Here is a 19,072-nt window from a genome sequence, read left to right on the forward strand (position 1 = left end):
TTCCAGGGAGCAGCTCCTTCAGCTGTGCCCCGGGGTGTGGAGAGGTTGATTTTTAGAGACAGATGCTTCAAGATAAGCTAAATGATAAAGTGATGCTAAAACAGATTTGGGTGCTTTTTAGGCTTTTGTTTCCCCATTCTCTGGGACCTGGCCTCCAGGTTACCTTGATGGTTTTTTCCTAATTCTTGGGCATAGAAGAGCGGAATGAGAACAAGGTTCTCAAAGGCTCCAGATAAATTCAGAATGCACTGGAGTAAAGCTGAAGCTGTCCTTATCTGCCTTTGAAGTCTTTGGGACAGACAGCCTCCTCTCCACAAACACTTCCCAGTCACAGTGGCAGAACACACCCTGGCACGTGCAATCTCATTTCTCCCTGTTGTTTCTGCCCAGTCTCAGTGGAGGAGCTCCTCACATCATGATGCCCTGAGACTTCCCCTCTGGGCTGAGGCAGCTCCAAGGAGGAAGGCAGTCACACACAGCTCCTTGGTTCTCTGGGAAGCCCCACTGATCCCTCCTGCTCTCATCCTGAAACCTGGGATGCTGAAGAACAGGAAGCCTGGATCCATCAGATGACTTTCAGTTGCTTATTATTTATGCTTGAATGCAGGGGAGGCAGTGGAAGAGACTGTGTTTCTTCATAAAGAAATAATCTTCCTCATGCTGGAAGAGAAACTGAAATTCAGTTAAAATAGTAAAAATTAGAGCTGAGTGTCACTATAACTGAACACCCCCAGCTCTCCCAGCCAGGTTCCAGCCCTCAGAGCAGCTCCATAGCCCATCTCGTGTAACAACTTATGATAATCAAAATAAGCTGTTAATGAAGGTGTAAAATCAGGATCAGGGGACAGGTGTTTCCAAAGGGAATCTTTCTTGGGCTCCTTTGTTTGGAATCCCTTTGTGCCATTTCTAACAAAGCCAAGTGTGAGGTCCTGGTGCCCGGGACTGAAGGGAAGGAGGAAAGGAAAGCCCAACAAATATTTTTATCAGAAAAACTGAGGAAGAGCTTTTATATGTGTGTGTGTGTGTGTGTGTCTGGGTGACGTGCAGCTGCAGGAAATGAGCTCTGACATTCACGTGGCTGTTAAGGAGCCCCCACAGGAGTGCTCCCAGCAGAGCTGAGGAGGGCTCTGCCCTCACCCTGGGGCAGCTGCTGCGTTCCTGGGCTGGAGCTGTGCCACCCTTGGCTGGGTGTGCAGCCCGTGGTGCTGCAGCTCACAGGGGTTTTTTCCAGGCCCTTGGAGCTCAGTGAGAACAACAGCTCCCAGAGGAATTCCCTGGAGGAGGGGATCAAGCCTGAGCACAGAACCAACTCCATGTCAGGGTGAGTGGGGCAGGGGCTGCAAAGGAAGGATCTGGGGGAGGAGGGGGAACTGAGGGAGGATCTGGGGGAGGAGGGGGAACTGAACAGAACCAACTTCATAGAGCCCAGCATGGGCTGGGTTGGAGGGACCTGCAAGACCTCCAGTTTCAACCCCCTGCCCTCTGGGGATTGCTCCAAGGACAGTCCAAGCCCTGTCCAGCCAGAAACTCCTCAAGAGGAGCTTTCCTGTGTCCTCCCCCTCCACAGCAGCCCGTGCCAGTGGCACAGGGCCAGTGAGCAGAGCTGCCATGGCACAGGGCGGGTGAGCAGAGCTGCCATGGCACAGGGCAGGTGAGCAGAGCTGCCATGGCACAGGGCAGGTGAGCAGAGCTCCCAGGGGCACATGGCAGGTGAGCAGAGCTCCCAGGGGCACATGGCAGGTGAGCAGAGCTCCCAGGGGCACAGGGCTGGTGAGCAGAGCTCACAGGGGCAGGGGGCAGGTGAGCAGAGCTGCCATGGCACAGGGCAGGTGAGCAGAGCTGCCATGGCACAGGGCTGGTGAGCAGAGCTCCCAGGGGCAGGGGGCAGGTGAGCAGAGCTGCCATGGCACAGGGCAGGTGAGCAGAGCTCCCAGGGGCAGGGGGCAGGTGAGCAGGGCTCCCAGGGGCACAGGGCAGGTGAGCAGAGCTGCCATGGCACAGGGCAGGTGAGCAGAGCTCCCAGGGGCAGGGGGCAGGTGAGCAGGGCTCCCAGGGGCACAGGGCAGGTGAGCAGAGCTGCCATGGCACAGGGCTGGTGAGCAGAGCTCACAGGGGCAGGGGGCAGGTGAGCAGAGCTGCCATGGCACAGGGCAGGTGAGCAGAGCTGCCATGGCACAGGGCGGGTGAGCAGAGCTCCCAGGGCAGGGGGCAGGTGAGCAGAGCTGCCATGGCACAGGGCAGGTGAGCAGAGCTCCCAGGGGCACGGGGCAGGTGAGCAGGGCTCCCAGGGGCACAGGGCAGGTGAGCAGAGCTGCCATGGCACAGGGCAGGTGAGCAGAGCTCCCAGGGGCACATGGCAGGTGAGCAGAGCTCCCAGGGGCACAGGGCAGGTGAGCAGAGCTCCCAGTGGCACAGGACAGGTGAGCAGAGCTCCCAGGGGCAGGGGGCAGGTGAGCAGAGCTCCCAGGGGCAGGGGGCAGGTGAGCAGAGCTCCCAGGGGCACAGGGCAGGTGAGCAGAGCTCCAGGGGCAGGGGGCAGGTGAGCAGGCTCCCAGGGGCACAGGGCAGGTGAGCAGAGCTCCCAGGGGCAGGGGCAGGTGAGCAGAGCTCCCAGGGGCAGGGGGCAGGTGAGCAGAGCTCCCAAGGGCAGGGGGCAGGTGAGCAGAGCTCCCAGGGGCACAGGGCAGGTGAGCAGAGCTCCCAGGGGCAGGCGGCAGGTGAGCAGAGCTCCCAGGGGCAGGGGGCAGGTGAGCAGGGCTCCCAGGGGCACAAGGCAGGTGAGCAGAGCTCCCAGGGGCAGGGGGCAGGTGAGCAGGGCTCCCAGGGGCACAAGGCAGGTGAGCAGAGCTCCCAGGGGCACAGGGCAGGTGAGCAGAGCTCCCAGGGGCAGGGGGCAGGTGAGCAGAGCTCCCAGGGGCACAGGGCAGGTGAGCAGAGCTCCCAGGGGCACAGGGCAGGTGAGCAGAGCTCCCAGGGGCACAGGGCAGGTGAGCAGGGCTCCCAGGGGCAGGGGGCAGGTGGCCCCAGGTGCCCCTGCCCGCCGGTGAGCCCTGCAGCCCCCAGCCCCCCGTGCCCCCTCTCCCCAGCAGGCTGAGCCCCGCCGAGCCCGGCGCTCCCGTGCGCACGGCCAAGGCGGAGCGGCGGCACCAGGAGCGCCTGCGGATGCAGAGCCCCGAGCTGCTGGCCCAGCAGGACAAGGAGCTGTCCCCCGCTGAACGCCGGGCCCTGGAGGCGGAGAAACGGGCCATGTGGAGGGCAGCACGGTGAGCCAGGGCTCCCTGCCCTCCCGGGATGGAGCAGGGCAGCTCCTGCGGGTGGGGGCTGAAGGGGAGAAACCAGGGGATGGGGGATCCTTCCACAGCAGGGCTGCTCCTGAAGGGATAAAACCAGGGGATGGGGATCCTTCCACAGCAGGGCAGCTCCTAAAGGGTTAAAACCAGGGGATGGGGATCCTTCCACAGCAGGGCTGCTCCTAAAGGGATAAAACCAGGGGATGGGGGATCCTTCCACAGCAGGGCAGCTCCTAAAGGGATAAAACCAGGGGATGGGGATCCTTCCACAGCAGGGCAGCTCCTAAAGGGATAAAACCAGGGGATGGGGATCCTTCCACAGCAGGGCAGCTCCTGAAGGGATAAAACCTGGGATGGGGATCCTTCCACAGCAGGGCAGCTCCTGAAGGGATAAAACCAGGGGATGGGGATCCTTCCACAGCAGGGCAGCTCCTAAAGGGATAAAACCAGGGGATGGGGATCCTTCCACAGCAGGGCAGCTCCTAAATGGATAAAACCAGGGAATGGGGGTCCTTCCACAGGGCAGGGCAGTTCCTAAAGGGATAAAACCAGGGGATGGGGGATCCTTCCACAGCAGGGCAGCTCCTAAAGGGATAAAACCAGGGCATGGGGATCCTTTCACACAGCAGGGCAGCTCCTGCATGTCTGGGGTCTAAAGGGAGTAAAACCAGGGAGTGGGGATCCTTTCAAGGGCAGATGTTGAGGGAGGTTGTGCAGGATCTGTTCAAGCAGTGCCAAGCCTTGGTGGCCTGGCTGAGCCTGTCCCCTTCTGTCAGCCCAGGGCAGGGGCAGGGCTCCAGATTCCCCCAGTGCCTGCCCAGCCCTGGACACAGGGAGCCCAGCTGAGTGCTGTGCTGGCTGTGTCCTTCCCTCACACACCTTCCCACCTTATCTGTAACCCTTTTGGAATGGTGTCACTGAAGCTGCAAGGTCACACATCTGAAAGGAAAAATGGAATTTCACATTTCCAGTGTTGCTGGGCTGGAAATCCTGCTGCAGCCAAGAATGGCAGCATCTGGCCATTCCCACTCTTACCCACATCAGCCATGAAAGAGTGACTACAAGTTGTTCTGGAAGAAAAAGAACTTCCTAATCCAGAACTTAAGACTTGAAGCTAGTCCAGACATTTACTGCATCATAGAATTCCTTCCAGGAATCCAGGCTGCTCCTATTGATGGTTTTTCTTCTCCTGATATTCCTGTAGGAGACATTCAAAGGACAGTCTGAGCTGGCCCTTTTGGGGTTTGGATGAGGCCTGGGGAGAGCAGGGTTTTAGAAAAGACTGGAGGGATCACTGGGAGCAGTTCCAGTGTTGGTGCTTGACATGGGTGATCCTGGGGCTGTTGCTCCCAGGGAGGCTCCAAGAGTGGAGAAGTGCAGAGCAGATCCTCACTGAGAGCTGGTCTGATGTTCTGGGGCTCTGAGCACATTTTCTCTGAGAATGGTTTTCAGAGAATCCCAGAGTGGTTCAGGGGACAGGGACCATCAAGGCCATCCATCCCAACCTTTCCATGGCAGGGACAACTTCCACTGTCCCAGGCTGCCCCAAGCCCTGCCCGGCCTGGCCTTGGGCACTGCCAGGGATCCAGGGGCAGCCCCAGCTTCACTGGGCACCCTGTGCCAGGGCCTCCCAGGAAAGGATTTTCCAAGATCCCCTCTAACCCTGCCCTCTGGCAGTGGGAAGCCATTCCCCCTTGTCCTGACACTTCAGGTCTTTGTCCAAAGTCTCCCTCCAGCTGTCTTGGAGCCTCTTTAGGGACTGCCTTGCTCTGCCATATCCTTCCTCATGAGGTTGGAGAGACCACCAAGCTCCTTGTGCTGCAGGTGCTTGGAGAGGGCTGGAGTCACATCTGTGTCTCAGGAAGAGCTGTCAGGGCTGGAGTCACATCTGTGTCTCAGGAAGAGCTGTCAGGGCTGGAGTCACATCTGTGTCTCAGCTGGAGCTGTCAGGGCTGCAGTCACATCTGTGTCTCAGGTGGGGCTGTCAGTGTGAAATTCTGCCAAAAACAGCCATCAGTGTGGCCCTGTGCAAGCACCAGTGTCACACATCCTGCACAGACTTACTCTTGGTCCTTGGACCTCCTGCCAGCCTCTCCTGGGAGTGCCCATCCCTGTGCTGGGAGAAGGGCACTGCCCACTCTGCCCTCCCTTCCCAGGAGACATGCAGGGTTCACTCCCTTCATTCCTCACACGTGGGGAGGGCTCCCTGAGGTCTGTCAGCTCTGGTTCATGCCCAGGCATGACTGAATCCAGGGAATGCTGTGGTAGAAGCTTTGTTTGAGCTGGGTGTCAGAAGGAGAAGCAGGATGTTGCCCATGCAGACTTTGGGAAGCAGAGCCCGTGCTGCTGTCCCAGCTGTGCAGCTCCAGTCTGGGCACTCTGCTCCTCCAGGAGCTTGGTGTTGCCAGCAGGTAAACCTGAAGATGCTGGGAGGGGGGAGGATGCTGTTAGTGATGTGATGATGTGATTTGCTCCTGTAATGTTGCTGTTTGTGTGCCCGTGGTCTTGGGCCAGCTGGGACGTGGCTGGAGCTGCTCAGGGCACAGTAAAGTTTCACACGACACTTCAGGAGGGTTAGTGAGTGTGGAGCACCAGGGGTTCATCCACTGTGGGCACAAGAGAGATCTCTCATCCCAAACCTTCACTCTTTTCAGTGTGTTTTGACCATGGAAAATGAGGCTAGCAAAATCAGAGCCTTCCTGAGGAGGGAGTGCCTGTCAAGGAGAAGCTGCCTGAGCTGTCAGATCCAGCCTCTCTGGCTTTAACTGTGGCAGACCAGGGCTTCAGCTGCCTGAGCTGTCAGATCCAGCCTCTCTGGCTTTAACTGTGGCAGACCAGGGCTTCAGCTGCCTGAGCTGTCAGATCCAGCCTCTCTGGCTTTAACTGTGGCAGACCAGGGCTTCAGCTGCCTGAGCTGTCAGATCCAGCCTCTCTGGCTTTAACTGTGGCAGACCAGGCTTCAGCTGCCTGAGCTGTCAGATCCAGCCCTCCTGGGTTTAACTGTGGCAGACCAGGGCTTCAGCCCCACTTTGCTTCCAGTGCCAAGGCCCAGCTTTCTGTGCAGGTCCTGGAGGAGAAGGGCCTGGCTGTGCTCTGGGCAGGAATCAGTCAGGCACTGAATGCTCCTTTCTGAGACAAGGAGGGGCTGTTCCCTGCTGCCACAGATCTCCAGGAGGGTCAGTGCTCTCAGGACCCCTTTTCCAGCTCTGGAATGGGCACATGCTGTGGTCAGGTCCTGTCTGCAGAGACCCCTGTGCTGCAGGGGAAGTTCTGCACTGCCCCATTCGGGGGGCTCAGCCCCACCAACCCACTGGGTTTGTTCCTCCCTTTCTAATCTCCTGTCTTCTGCTTCTTTCCAGTTCTCTGCTCTGTGCTGTCACTCATGACCCCTCAGTTTGCCCCTCCTTGGGCTTTCCTTGCTCTCCCTGTGCCATCAGACCTGCCAGGACGTGTGATGCCCCCTTCCCCAGCACCCCCCTGCTCTGTGCAGACACACAGACACCCACCTTACACACAGGTTCTGGGCTCACACAGCCCCTGGCACAGAGTCAGGGAATCATGGAACAGCTTGGGGTGGAAGGGACCTTAGGGCTTGTCTGGTTCCACTCCTGCCATGGCAGGGACACCTTCCTCCATCCCAGGGTGCTCCAAGCCCCATCCTTGGGCACTGCCAGGGATCCAGGGGCAGCCACAGCTGCTCTGGGCACTGTCACCACCCTCACAGGGAAGGATTTTTTCTGGATATCCCATCTAACGCTGCCTCTGGCAGTGGGAAGCCATTCCCTGTGTCCTGTGGGAAGAGGGAGGTTCAGAGGCTGTGGTGCACGCCCTGGGGCAGGTGCCCAGCCAGGCCCATGAGCATTTTGGCACAGTTGGTTTAGGGGCACACTGACCCTCGGTGTCCCAGGACAGAACAGGTGTCCTGTGCTTGGCCACTGTGTTCCCCTTTCCCATGGTGCAGCTGAGGTGCAGGGAGCACATGGTCAGTGTAGCTGAGGGGCTGTCCCAGGTGTGCCCACAGCCCTCAGCCCACTCTCACACCCTCTGATTCCCCACGGCCTTTCCTGTGGGGCTGGAGCTGTTCCTGGTCCCTCCCAGTGCAGGGAAGGCAGCCCTGGGTGCCGGCACTGATGGAGGCTGGTGTTCCTGGGCACAGTCCCAGGCTGCCCCAGGGCTCCTGCTGCCTCAGCAGTGGCCAGGGTTGGGTGGGATCAGATGTGGGACCAGCCAGCCCAGGCTGCCCCGTGTCAGACCCGAATTTCCCCTCCCCAGGGTACGTTCCTGTATCTGTTTCTTTCTTTTCCTGTTCTTGTCTGCTGCAATGTTCATCACCATCATCTCTTCCTCTCCCTCCTCCTCCTCCTCCTCCTCCTCCTCCTCCTGTTGCTCCTGCTGCTCCTCAGATGCTCAGCTCTTGAAGACAGTGTTAAGCAGTACGAGCAGGACCTGGCCAGGAGGCTGTACCAGTCCCGGCAGTGGGCTGCTGCTCCCGGGGCCAGGCCAGCTCCCGTGGCCAGCCCAGGGCAGAGCCACACCTCGAGAACCCCTGGGTCAGGAGGCCAATCCAGGTGTGCACTGCCCCTCCCCACAGCTGCATGCTCCTGTCGGTGTCCCCGTGCCCCTCTGGGGCCTCCTGGGGCAGGAGGACGTGGGCTGGGCCCTGTGTCCACTGCCAGAGAGCAGGGGGGATGCTGGGGCTGTCTGATGGGGAGGAAGGAACAGACACCCCTGATGTTTCACAGCTGTGTCACACAGTCCCAGGGGGGTTGGAAGGAACCTTAGAGATCACCCAGTTCCGCCCCCTGCCAAGGGACACCTTCCACTGGAGCAGGGTGCTCAGGGCCCCATCCAGCCTGGCCTTCCACGATCTCCTGCTGGCTGAGGAGAGTCAAGGTGCAGCACATGAGCACCGAGGAGGGAAAAGCCCCCAGGACTGATCCTGCTCCTGTGATCCCTGCAGTTTTGTCCCCAGCTCAGGTCACCGTCCTGTTGTGTGGCACTCCGGGCTGCCCGCAGCCTCTCAGTGTGTTGATCCATAGCTTCAGGCTCTGTGTGTTTGGCACGTGTGGTCCCACGTGTGTCTTGGGATGGCAGCCAGCCCAGCTGTCCCCCTGCCTGCCTCGGGGACCCCGGGGGGCTTTGTTCCACCAGCTGTGCTGGCCCGGGGCTCTGTCCCTGCCCTGCTGCACGCGGGTGGCACTGCCCCTCAGCAGCACTGACGGCTTCTCTGCCACCCGTTCCTGGCAGGATGAAATCCCTGGAGCAGGATGCCCTCAAGGCCCAGATGGTCATTGCCAAGTCCAAGGAGGGGAAGAAGCGCAGCACCCTGGAGCAGCTGGCAGAGTCACCCTCGCCCGCGCCCACGCCGTCACCGACCCCGCTGGAAGGTGCAGAGCGGGCACACAGGGCTGGGGGCAGTTCTCTGCTTCTGGGGGTGATTCCCTGCTTCTGGGGGGAATTCTCTGCTTCTGGGGGGTGTTCCCAGCTTCTGGGGGTCAGTTCCCTCCTTCTGGGGGGGCAGTTCCCTCCTTCTGGGGATCAATTCTTTCATTCTGGGGGCAATTCCCTGCTTCTGGGGGGGCAATTCCCTGCTTCTGGGGGCAATTCCCTCCTTCTGGGGATCAATTCTTTCCTTCTGGGGGCAATTCCCTGCTTCTCGGGGGCAATTCTCTCCTTGCACCCAGCTGGAAGGTTCAGAGCAGGGGACACAGGCAGGGCTCCTGGAGCTCAGCCTGCCCACAGCACAGCTCTGGGCAGCAATTCCCTCCTTCCACCCGGCTGGAGATCCTTGGGGACAGCCCAGGGATGGGCCTCAGCTGCAGGGCCTGTGACAGCCCCTGGGGCAGAGCCCCAGGGAGCAGGGTGGGAGCACAGCCAGCATCCTGATTTCCTGAGAAAGCAGTGTGGAGGTGTTGTTTGGGAGGGCAGGGGCAGGGCCTGCCCTCAGCTGGTGTCAGCACCCTGGTGCTGCTGAAGGAGCTGGAGACTGTCACTAACTGTGCTCTTCTGTCCCCTCCTGCAGACTGCAGCCCCAGGAACGTCACCTCCCCAGGAAGGCTGGTATGGTCTTCTCCTGCTTGCTTTTGTCACCTTTCCTAAATCCTGGCATTCCTGGTTGCTCAGCTGTGCTGGGAGCTGTGGGCCCCACGTGGTCCTTGGGCCAGGCCTGGCTGCAGGGAAGGGTGGGGGCTGTGGGTGGAACTTGGCCAAACTCCTGGCCACAGGCACCCCCCTCTATTGCAGCTCCCAGGGGACATCTGCTCTCTGCTCCCTCTTTTATGATGCCATCCTTTCCGTGGTGCTTCACCTCCTTGTTCAGAAAGTTTTCCACCAGGTCCAGAGGGCCTTTCCCCAGGTCCAGAAAGCCTTCCCCAGGTTCAGAAGGCTTCTCCCTAGTTCAGAAGGCCTTTGCCTGAGTTCTGAAAGCCTTTCCCTGGTTCAGAAAGCCTTTCCCCATGTTCAGAAAGGCTTCCCCAGGTTCAGAAAGCCTTTCCCAGGTTCAGAAAGCCTCTGCCTGAGTTCTGAAAGCCTTTTCCTGGTTCAGAAAGCCTTTCCCTGGTTCAGAAAGCCTTTCCCTAGTTCAGAAAGCCTTCCCCAGGTTCAGAAAGCCTTCCCCAGGTTCAGAAAGCCTTCCCCAGGTTCAGAAAGCCTTCCCCTGGTTCAGAAAGCCTTCCCCAGGTTCAGAAAGCCTTTCCCTGGTTCAGAAAGCCTTTCCCTGGTTCAGAAAGGCCTTTCCCAGGTTCAGAAAGCCTTTCCCTGGTTCAGAAAGCCTTTCCCTGGTTCAGAAAGCCTTTCCCAGGTTTAGAAGGCCTCTGCCTGAGTTCTGAAAGCCTTTGCCTAGGTTCAGAAAGGCTTTCACTTCACGTCAGGGACTTTGGCCCTGTGTTTCCCCAAGAGACAAGGCAGACCTGCAGCTGCAATCAGCATTTTCCTTTTCCTAGCCCTGAGTAAAAGCCATGGCCACTGCTGCACAGCACAGTAAGAACCTGTGGCACAGAGCAGGGGGAGCAGCTGCAGAGAGGGAGCCTTGTCCTGCCAGGTCACCCCAAAACACAGCCCTGGCTTGAAACTCTGACTCTGCTCTGGCTGTCAGAAATCTTGCCTTGAGCTTCCCCCAGAGCCAGCCCTCCTGCCTGACCTGGTGTGCAGTAGCACTTCACTGCAGCAGGTGCTGTTTCCTCTGTGGCTCAAACCCTCCTGGCACCAGCAGAGCTCCAGGGCAGTGTCCCAGGGGTGTCCCAGCTCTGCCCAGACACGGCTGCCTCTCCCTGAGCCTGTCCCTCTGCCTCTGCTGGGATCTCTGCTGGCCTTGCTCAGCTTGCTGCTGCCTCTCCAGCCCTTCCTCTCCCTCACTCTCTCTTCTCTGTTTCTTCCCTCCTGCTGTCCCTTCTAGTCAATGTCTGAAAAGAAGTTTGACTACCGGGAATTTGCTGCTATTCCTTCCTCCAAACCTGTTTACGAAATCCAGGTATAAATTGCATGCTGAGCCAGCTCTGCACAGCCCAGGCCTTGGTTTGGTGGAGGAGCTGAGGCTGAGGGGTGTGGGGGAGCCCTCTGCAGAGGCCTTGCCTGTGCAGGGGCAGGGACACCAGTCCTGCTGGAAACTGAGGCCTTGCTGGAGGCTCCAGCCAAGAGGAATTAGGAAAAGGTTGGTCCAGGTGGTTTTAAAATGGAATGACAAAAGCTTTGCAGATAGAAAACACCTGCATCTTCACCAGAATGGCTCCTGAAATAGTTTTAAGTGAAAGATGAGAACTAAAAGGGAAGAAAAAGTGACAGAAATGACAGCAGGCAAATGCCAGATTGGAGCAGATGTGAACTTGCAGCTGGGCCGTGCCTGGGGTCCTGCCCAGGAGCTCTGGGGTGCCTGTTCTCAGGCTGTGGTTCTGCTGGCAGTGAGCTGTGGAGTCAGCACCTGGTTCTGAGAGTGAGAGCCACGGTGAGGTGCTTCTCCTTCCTCAAATGGGCTGTTTGGGGCTGTTTTGTCATGGATTGCCAGCTCTGGAGGTGATCCTGACCCCCTGCTCTGGGGGCCACTGGAACCAATCTTGTGGGGCTGGGAGCTGTAACTGCCTGGGTCAGTCAGTCCCTGATGGCATTTGTGACAGCTGAACTGACAGATTCCCTGTGTCTGAAGGGTTCAGGTGGGTTTGTTAGTTCTGTGTACAGACCATGAACCAGATTCAGTGTGTGGAGAGCCAGCAAGCACTGCCACACTGGGCTTCACCTCCCTGTGGGGACACAAAGGTGTCCCTGCAGACAGGCTGGCTGTGGCAGTGGGAGCATTCTCAGGCACTTCTGCTTTATTTGGTGTTGGTTCTTCACTGACACCTGTCCTTCTGGTGTTGCTCTGCTCCTGGGAGGGATTCCTCATTTTCCTGGGGTGCCTTCCTTTGGGACGTGCCCCTCTCCAGCTCTGTCCCAGGCGAGTTGGGGGCTGGCTGCTCGAGCCCTGTGGCAGCTCCAGACACCCAGATTTCTCAGGTACAGCACTGGCTCTGCATGCAGCTGAGAAGGTGCCTCCAAAGAAGGCTGCTCCTCCAAATCCTCAGGCAGTGTCTGTGGGTGCAGTAGTTCACAGAATCCTGGTGTCATGGTTTAAGCCTGGCACAATACCAGTGCCCCCACGAAAACACCTACTTCCCTGGCACCTACTGTGAGATATGATCAGAGACAGAGCAAAGCAGGCTCCAACTTAAGGTTAAAAGGAAAAAAAAAAAAGCATTTATTAACCTACAACTACAAAGAAAGACACACAAAACACAATAGAACATAAGATGAAAACCTTCCAAAATTCTTCCTCCTCCCCCCCACCAAATTTCCAATTTCATTGCCACCCTTCAGACAGTCAATTCTCAGTCTCTCGAGGAGAGAGAAGTCCCTCTTGCGCCACACGCCTTCCATGTCCAGTGCTCTCACCACTGCACATGGATCAGAGCTGCTTCTGGGGTTTTTCATTTTAAGGATACTTTGACCAGTTCCAAAGGGAGCACAGCCCTTCTCCTTCACGCCGGGCCACTATCACAGCCGCCACAGGCACCGGCTCTGTCTCTCTCTCCCTCGCAGGGGGGGTGGGGGGAATGGAGGATGGCTGCCCGAAGCCCTTGCAATGTTCTCCTCCACCCTTGGGCCCAGGCCTGTCCTACCTCTCTCTCTGGCCACATGGCTCCCCTCCCCCCCTGCCCAGCCAAAGGAGCTGGGCAGGGGGGTCTACTCACTCTCAAGCGGGACTCCAAGAGGAAGTTCCCCTGGGAGATCACAGCTTTTAACCCCTGTGTTCTCAGAGGCGTATCCTGCCCTCAGTGGACAAACCAGGTGCCAATATTAAATCTGAACACTGATTGGATTGCCCACACCATCACAAAAAACTTCATTTCCTTTCAAACCACGACACCTGGGATGGTTTGGGTGGGAAGGGGCCTTAAATCCCATCCCATCCCACCCTGCCATGGCAGGGACGCCTTCCCCTGCCCCAGGTGCTCCCAGCCCCATCCAGCCTGGCTTGGGATCCAGGGGCAGCCTCAGCTCCCTGGGCACCCTGTGCAGGGCTGCCCACCTCCTAGGGAAGGATTTCTCTCTCATCTCCAGCACAAATCCCCTCCCTTTCAGCTCACAGCCTTTTTCTTCCCTCTCTACACTTTGTGCCTTTTGTGTTTCTTCTCTCCTTCCTGCACACGGGAAGTGTGGGGCCTGGCCCAGGCACGAGGGATCCCTGCTGGAGTCTCTGTGGCAGTGTCCCCTCTGTGGCAGTGCCAGTCCCTGCTCGGGCAGTGTCCCCTCTGTGGCAGTGCCAGTCCCTGCTCGGGCAGTGTCCCCAGTGGGCAGTGTCCCCTCTGTGGCAGTGTCCCCTCTGGGCAGTGTCCCCACTGTGGCAGTGTCCCCTCTGGGCAGTGCCAGTCCCTGCTTGGGCAGTGTCCCCTCTGTGGCAATGTCCCCACTGTGTCAGTGTCCCCTCTGGGCAGTGTCCCCACTGTGTCAGTGTCCCCTCTGGGCAGTGTCCCCTCTGTGTCAGTGTCCCCTCTGGGCAGTGCCAGTGTCCCCACTGTGTCAGTGTCCCCTCTGGGCAGTGTCCCCTCTGTGGCAATGTCCCCACTGTGGCAGTGTCCCCACTGTGGCAGTGTCCCCTCTGTGGCAGTGTCCCCTCTGTGTCAGTGTCCCCACTGTGGCAGTGTCCCCTCGGTGTCAGTGTCCCCTCGGTGTCAGTGTCCCCTCTGGGCAGTGTCCCCTCTGGGCAGTGTCCCCTCTGTGTCAGTGTCCCCTCGGTGGGTGGGCACCCCTGGGCAGTGTCCCCTCTGTGGCAATGTCCCCACTGTGTCAGTGTCCCCTCTGGGCAGTGTCCCCACTGTGGCAGTGTCCCCTTGGTGGGTGGGCACCCCTGGGCAGTGTCCCCTCAGTGTCAGTGTCCCCTTGGTGGGTGGGCACCCCTGGGCAGTGTCCCCTCTGTGTCAGTGTCCCCTCGGTGGGTGGGCACCCCTGGGCAGTGTCCCCTCAGTGTCAGTGTCCCCTCTGGGCAGTGTCCCCTCGGTGGGTGGGCACCCCTGGGCACAGCTGTTCCAGGTGTCAGTGATCCCATTTCTCTTGCAGTCCCCTGATGCAGCTGATGACCTCAGATACGGGGATGACCGGAGTAACTCAGGTAAGCCCAGGCCCAGGTAAGCCCAGGCCCAGGCAGTCCTGGCTGTCCTGCTCGTGCCCTGCTCTGGGTCTGGAGGGTTCCCCTCCCTTGTGGAACCCCCCTGAGCACCTCACCTTCTGCTGCTTGAAGCAATGCCATGTTTTGTCTGTTCTAGAATGACAACTCCACGCTCACCACGTTCATTTTGGGTAGGATATTTGCATATTTGCATCATTTTCAGTGATGACTAATTTCCCAGTGTGCTGTGTTGCAAGCATGCCTGGTTTTCTCGTTTTGTCCTGGAGCAGAGTGGCAGTAGGGTGTGGCAGGGAGGTTTTGGGCTCTGTCACCTGCTGCAGGTGCGTGGTGTCCCTCATGCAGGGGCTGCCTGGTGCCCCTTCTGCTGGAACAGGGAATGGTGCAGGTAAATTCATCCAAGGTGCACCTGTGGGCCATGGCCAGCTCAGTCAGCAGGAGTTACAGGTGTGCAGCTGGAGCTCTGGGCTGTCCAGCTGGGCTGTCTGCCTGTCCCCCCTGTAGCACACAGCTGAGCCTCACCAGCTGCTTCCAGGGCCTGCAGCAGCACTGGGCAGAGCCTGCCTGCTCTGCAGCCTCCTGTTGCCTCTAACAGTTGGTGCTGGTTTGCTCCTACCCTTTTTACATGTTTCACCCCTTTATTAAAAAAAAAAAACAAAAAAAAAAAAACAACAGTTCCTTTTATCTTGACAAATTCCTCTGAGTCCAGGCTGCATCCCAGACAGCTGACCCATGGCTGAGCTGTTTCCAGAAGGAGGTTCTGCTGCAGGACTCAACACAAACTTACTTTCCTGAGAACAGGATCTGTTCTTCATCCCTCAGAGTCATCCTCCAAGCTCTGGGTTATTCTCTTGAGGTTGTTTGTTCAGGCAGTGCAGGGATGAGAGCTCAGGGAAGGTCTGGGGAATAGCAGCTGCTGCTCAGGGCATCCAGAGCTCACTGTTGCCTGTCCCTGCTCTGTGGGGCCCTCAGATGGGATGAAAGCCAGAAAGAAAATGTGGTGCTCAGTAGGAGACCCAGCCCTCAGGCCTGAAGTAATGCTTAAGCCATGTGTGATGTGTGTGAAGCACACAAACAAGAAGCAGGTTTTGCCCAATGATCTGGAAAGGATGCAGGTGAGGATGCCAGTCAGCTCTCCTGGCATGGGACCAGGCTCTCCTGGCTTTTCAGAGCCCCCCATCCCATCTCACTCTCCCAGGCAGTGCAGCATTCCAGCCAGCATAATCAGAATTGTCCTGGATCATGGAATTATGGCTTTTTGACTCACAGCAATTCTGAAACTTTGTGCTAGCAAACCGTTACATCAGGAACTCTGAGGAAATCCAGTGCAGGAGAGTGTTGGCATCTCACTCCTCCCAGCACACCCATGTCCTCTTGCCCATGCAGAAACCATTCCTTCCATTCTCTGGTCTGACTTCGTGGTCATCATCTCTTAAAGGGATTTAAAAACTTTTATTCCAAGGTTTCCATGAGGCCGTGGAGTTACTGAACTGCAGAGCAGCATTTTCAGGGTGGAACCAAGCAGTGTTCCCTTTGCTGTGGCATGACTTGTCCAGATCACCTGGAGACTTTTGCTTCCCAGTCCTGTAACCCTCAGGCTGCAGAAACTCCCCTGCTGAGTGTGTGCTGCTCCTGTTACTGGAAAGCTGCCTGTGGGATGTGAGGAGCTGCTTCTTCCCTGTGCTCCTGGCCCACCTGGGCTGTCTGCTGTTGGCAGCAGCTGCCACAGGAACGGTGCCTCCCCACCCTGCACCTGCCCTAATTGCTGTTGGCTAATGAACTTTGCAGCTCTGACACTCTGTTCTCTCTGCCCTCTTGTGGCTTTAATTTAAATCTCTCTGCCCTCCTGTGGCTTTAATTTATCCCTGTGCAGCCTTTTTAGCCACATCACTACTCCGAGGTAGTGCATCCATCCTGTTTTTCTCCAGACTTGCGTTTCACAGGCTCTTTCCCACCAAAATGCCAACACAAAACTGGAGTCTCTGGATTCATACCAGTGGCAATGCCTGTGCTTTCCTCCAGTAGCTCATCCTCAGGATGTCAGCTGTCCCTGGTCAGGAGTGTCACCTGTCTCTGCAGTCCTGACCTGTGGGCTCTGGTCAGCTCAGAGCAGCTCCCTGCATCCACCTGGGCACGACACAGGGCGTGACCCTCACCTCATTGCCCCTGTCCTTCCCTAAGGGTCTGGATCCTCCCATTCCATCACCTGAGGCACACCAGATGTGTGGTGCCCCTGAGTTTAAAGCCCTGCTGGGCCAGTCTGTGACCCAGACTCTCCTCCTGCTCTGTGACAGAGGGACCCCTCAGCCCCTGCAGACCCAGGCCAGGATGGATCACTGCTCTGGAGAGCAGAAGCATTTCAGGACACTCGATGTTCCATGCAGCTTGGCACTTCAGTCAAGTTCAGTGAACCAGGGGTGTTACAGGCAGCTGTCTTCTCACCCAAGGCTCTTCCAGCACCCACAGTGCTCCCTGCATGAGCTGTGGGTCACCAGGAGGTTACTGTGAGTGACTGAGACCAGTGCTGTCCCAAATCCAGCACCTGGGAATACCCTGCAACACTCCCTGAAAGTGTTCCAGGCCAGGTGGGACAGGGCTTGGAGCAACCTGGGACAGTGGAAGGTGTCCCTGCCTGTGGCAGGGGTGGGATGGATGAGCTTTCCTACACAAACCATTCTGCCATCCTGTGATAGCCTTGACATCTGCATTAACTGTGCCAGCTGTGCCAGTGTGCTGCCAGAATCACAGCATGGTTTGGCTGGGAAGGGACTTTTCAGACCGCCCAGTCCCACGCCTGCCCTGAGCAGGGACGCCTTCCATCAGACCGGGTTGCTGTGAGCCACAGCTCCCCTGGCAGCCTGTGCCTCACCACCTCACAGGGAAGGAATTTCTTCTCAGCATCTCCCTGATTTAACCCAGGGCTCTGTCTTCAGATGCGAACACCTCTTGTTGTTGCAGTTCCCCGGGAGCAGGACGGGCAGCCGGAGGAGGAGGAGGAGGCACTGGGAGCAGGGGATCCAGCAGCAGCAGCTCCCTCAGCCCTGGAGGACATGGCCCTGTACAGCAGCAAGCGGAAGCTCCGGCACAGCCGGCGCAGCCTGGAGACCGCTGTCCCCACATAGGTGACCCTGGGCAGTGGACTGGCCTGGCACAGCCTGGCAATGGACTGGCCTGGCACAGCCCTTCGGGAGCTCCAGGGACAGCAGCAGGCTGCCCCCCTGCCTACGGACTCTGGATGGGACTGAGCTCCCCGCGAGCTCTGTGGCCAACCGACTCCTCTGGGGCTGTGAAGCGCCCTCGTCTCTCACCCAACAGTGCACTGGGGCGCATCCCAAAACTGGGACAACACTGGACTGACTGCTGGCAGATGGAGAGGAAGGGTGGCCAGGACAGTGGGCAGCTTTTTAGCCTGTAAATATTGTGTGTGGGGAAGAGTAGGACAGGGAGAATGTAGGAGTGTGAGAGTGTGTTGGGCTCCAGCTGTTACTGCCTCAGCTTGGGTTTTGTAGTGGTTAAAAGGAGCTTCTCCTCTGGTGGGAATCAGGAGGAAGGTCCAGCCTGCCTTTACTCCTATTTAATTTCCAGTCTTTTGCCAAAAAGCATCTCCTCCCAGCTCCTGCACTGTCACCTCACTTCCCTTTGGGAGTGTTTGGGAATGGGAAGCTTGGAGGCAAAAAGAAGGAAAAAAAAGAGAAAAACCCACCAGAATTCCAGCAAAGTGCCTCCCTCTGCCACTGGCACTCTGTGCTCAAGGAAAACCGAGCCAGCTCTCTGCCACCTGCCTCTGTCCTGGTGGGACACTGCTCCTGCTGGGGCTTTGTGCTGGTCTGGAACAGCTCCCTCCCTGGGTGGGCACATCCCCCTTTGTCACCATGGCGGGAGCCTCTCCAGAGCACACGAGTGGAGGAGTCTCTCCTGTGGCACTGGGGCTGAACTGATCAGCTGGGGCAGGAACGGGACAGGGCCGACAGCCAGAGCAGGGGTGTAGGGGTGTGTGACAGCACTGGGGGCAGGACAGGGGGCAGAGGTGGGAGGTGTGACAGCAGGTATCTTAGTGGGTAGAGTTCAGGAACTGGGGATGGGTAGAATGTGGAGTTGCTGGGGTCAGGTTGGGAGTTACAGGATCCTACACATGGAGATGTTGGTGGGGAGTCCACAGTGCCCACGCTGGCTGTAGGGTGGGGTGGGATGTCACGGGTGCCTGGTGTGGTGTGGGCTGGCATGGAGCACCAGGAGCAGGATGGGGCTGGCCCGTGCCTTGCAATAACCACACAGTTCCACTTTGCCAGCTCATTGGCTTCAGGCCCCTTCCCATGGAGGACAGGGAAAATGCACGTTTGCCCACACAAGAGGGGAAAAAGGAAAATGAGAAATGAGTGGGGGTGTGAGCCTTGGTTTCCACACGTGGAACAAGGGCTGTGAGCAGGTTCTGAATCAAGTGAGCTCTGCAGATGTGGAGGTCACAGCTGCTGCTCCCAATTCTGTCATCAGCCTCTGCTGCCACTAGTGAGGGGAAACAACCCTTTTCTTTTTATCACTGCCTCTCACCGTGAGGAAGGTCCGAGCTCGGCACAATCCCGGTCCCTGTCCATTGGTGCTCTCTGACTCCCCAGTAAGACCAGGGTTGGACCTTGAGCCTCACAGTGGCTGGGCACTGACAGGCACATCTGCTTGTACATTTGCTGAAGGAAAGAGCTGGATGCAGTTTTTGGGGTGCAGTTTTTTAGTTGAGCCTCTCCTTTCATGCCAAAATCCAGCGGATCATTTTAACTGACTCTGTACGTTTTGATTTTACAGACTTGTGAAGGGGAACTCTGATAATCTCACGCTGCAGCCGCAGCTGCCTCCATCATCAGCAATTTGAGCTTTTCCTTTTTAAATCTAATTTTAGCATTTGCTTTTTAACAAGAGCAGTTTTGGAAACAATCCTGGCTGGGTTTTGGTGACTAACTTGTGATTCTTCTCTCCTTTCCCTGTGCGGTACCTGGTGCCAGGCTCTGGATTCTCTCCCATTCTCTCCCAAGAGACTCCGAGGGAAAATTAGCGCATCAAGACTGTAACTAGTGAAATTTGTACAACCAAAGAAATCTATTTTGTGGTTCAAGGATAATAAAGTTTACTTTACATTTTA

General features: G+C 57.7%; 1 protein-coding gene and 1 long non-coding RNA gene across 13 annotated transcripts in view; both read left to right on the plus strand.

Annotated features, from left to right (window-relative positions):
• SCRIB (scribble planar cell polarity protein) overlaps window positions 1–19,072 on the plus strand; it is a 116,721-nt gene extending 97,649 nt beyond the window's left edge. For 11 of the 12 annotated variants that reach the window (XM_050984933.1, XM_050984930.1, XM_050984936.1 and 8 more), the window contains one exon: window positions 1,232–1,362. In XM_050984933.1, coding sequence (XP_050840890.1) covers window positions 1,232–1,325 — 94 coding nt within the window. In that variant the 3' untranslated portion in view covers window positions 1,326–1,362. Of the gene's footprint in view, window positions 1–1,231; window positions 1,363–3,089; window positions 3,264–7,693; window positions 7,859–8,537; window positions 8,678–9,312; window positions 9,351–10,683; window positions 10,759–13,874; window positions 13,927–16,899 lie in introns of those variants that run through there. The other variant, XM_050984939.1, reaches the window with a different exon arrangement.
• Window positions 1,841–2,979, plus strand: LOC127060768 (uncharacterized). The gene is made up of 5 exons (XR_007780074.1): window positions 1,841–2,066; window positions 2,213–2,390; window positions 2,421–2,510; window positions 2,598–2,807; window positions 2,838–2,979. It is a non-coding gene; the product is annotated as an uncharacterized LOC127060768 (long non-coding RNA).

The sequence above is a fragment of the Serinus canaria genome, chromosome 25 (genome assembly GCF_022539315.1).
Source record: "Serinus canaria isolate serCan28SL12 chromosome 25, serCan2020, whole genome shotgun sequence".
Taxonomy (NCBI): domain Eukaryota; kingdom Metazoa; phylum Chordata; class Aves; order Passeriformes; family Fringillidae; genus Serinus; species Serinus canaria.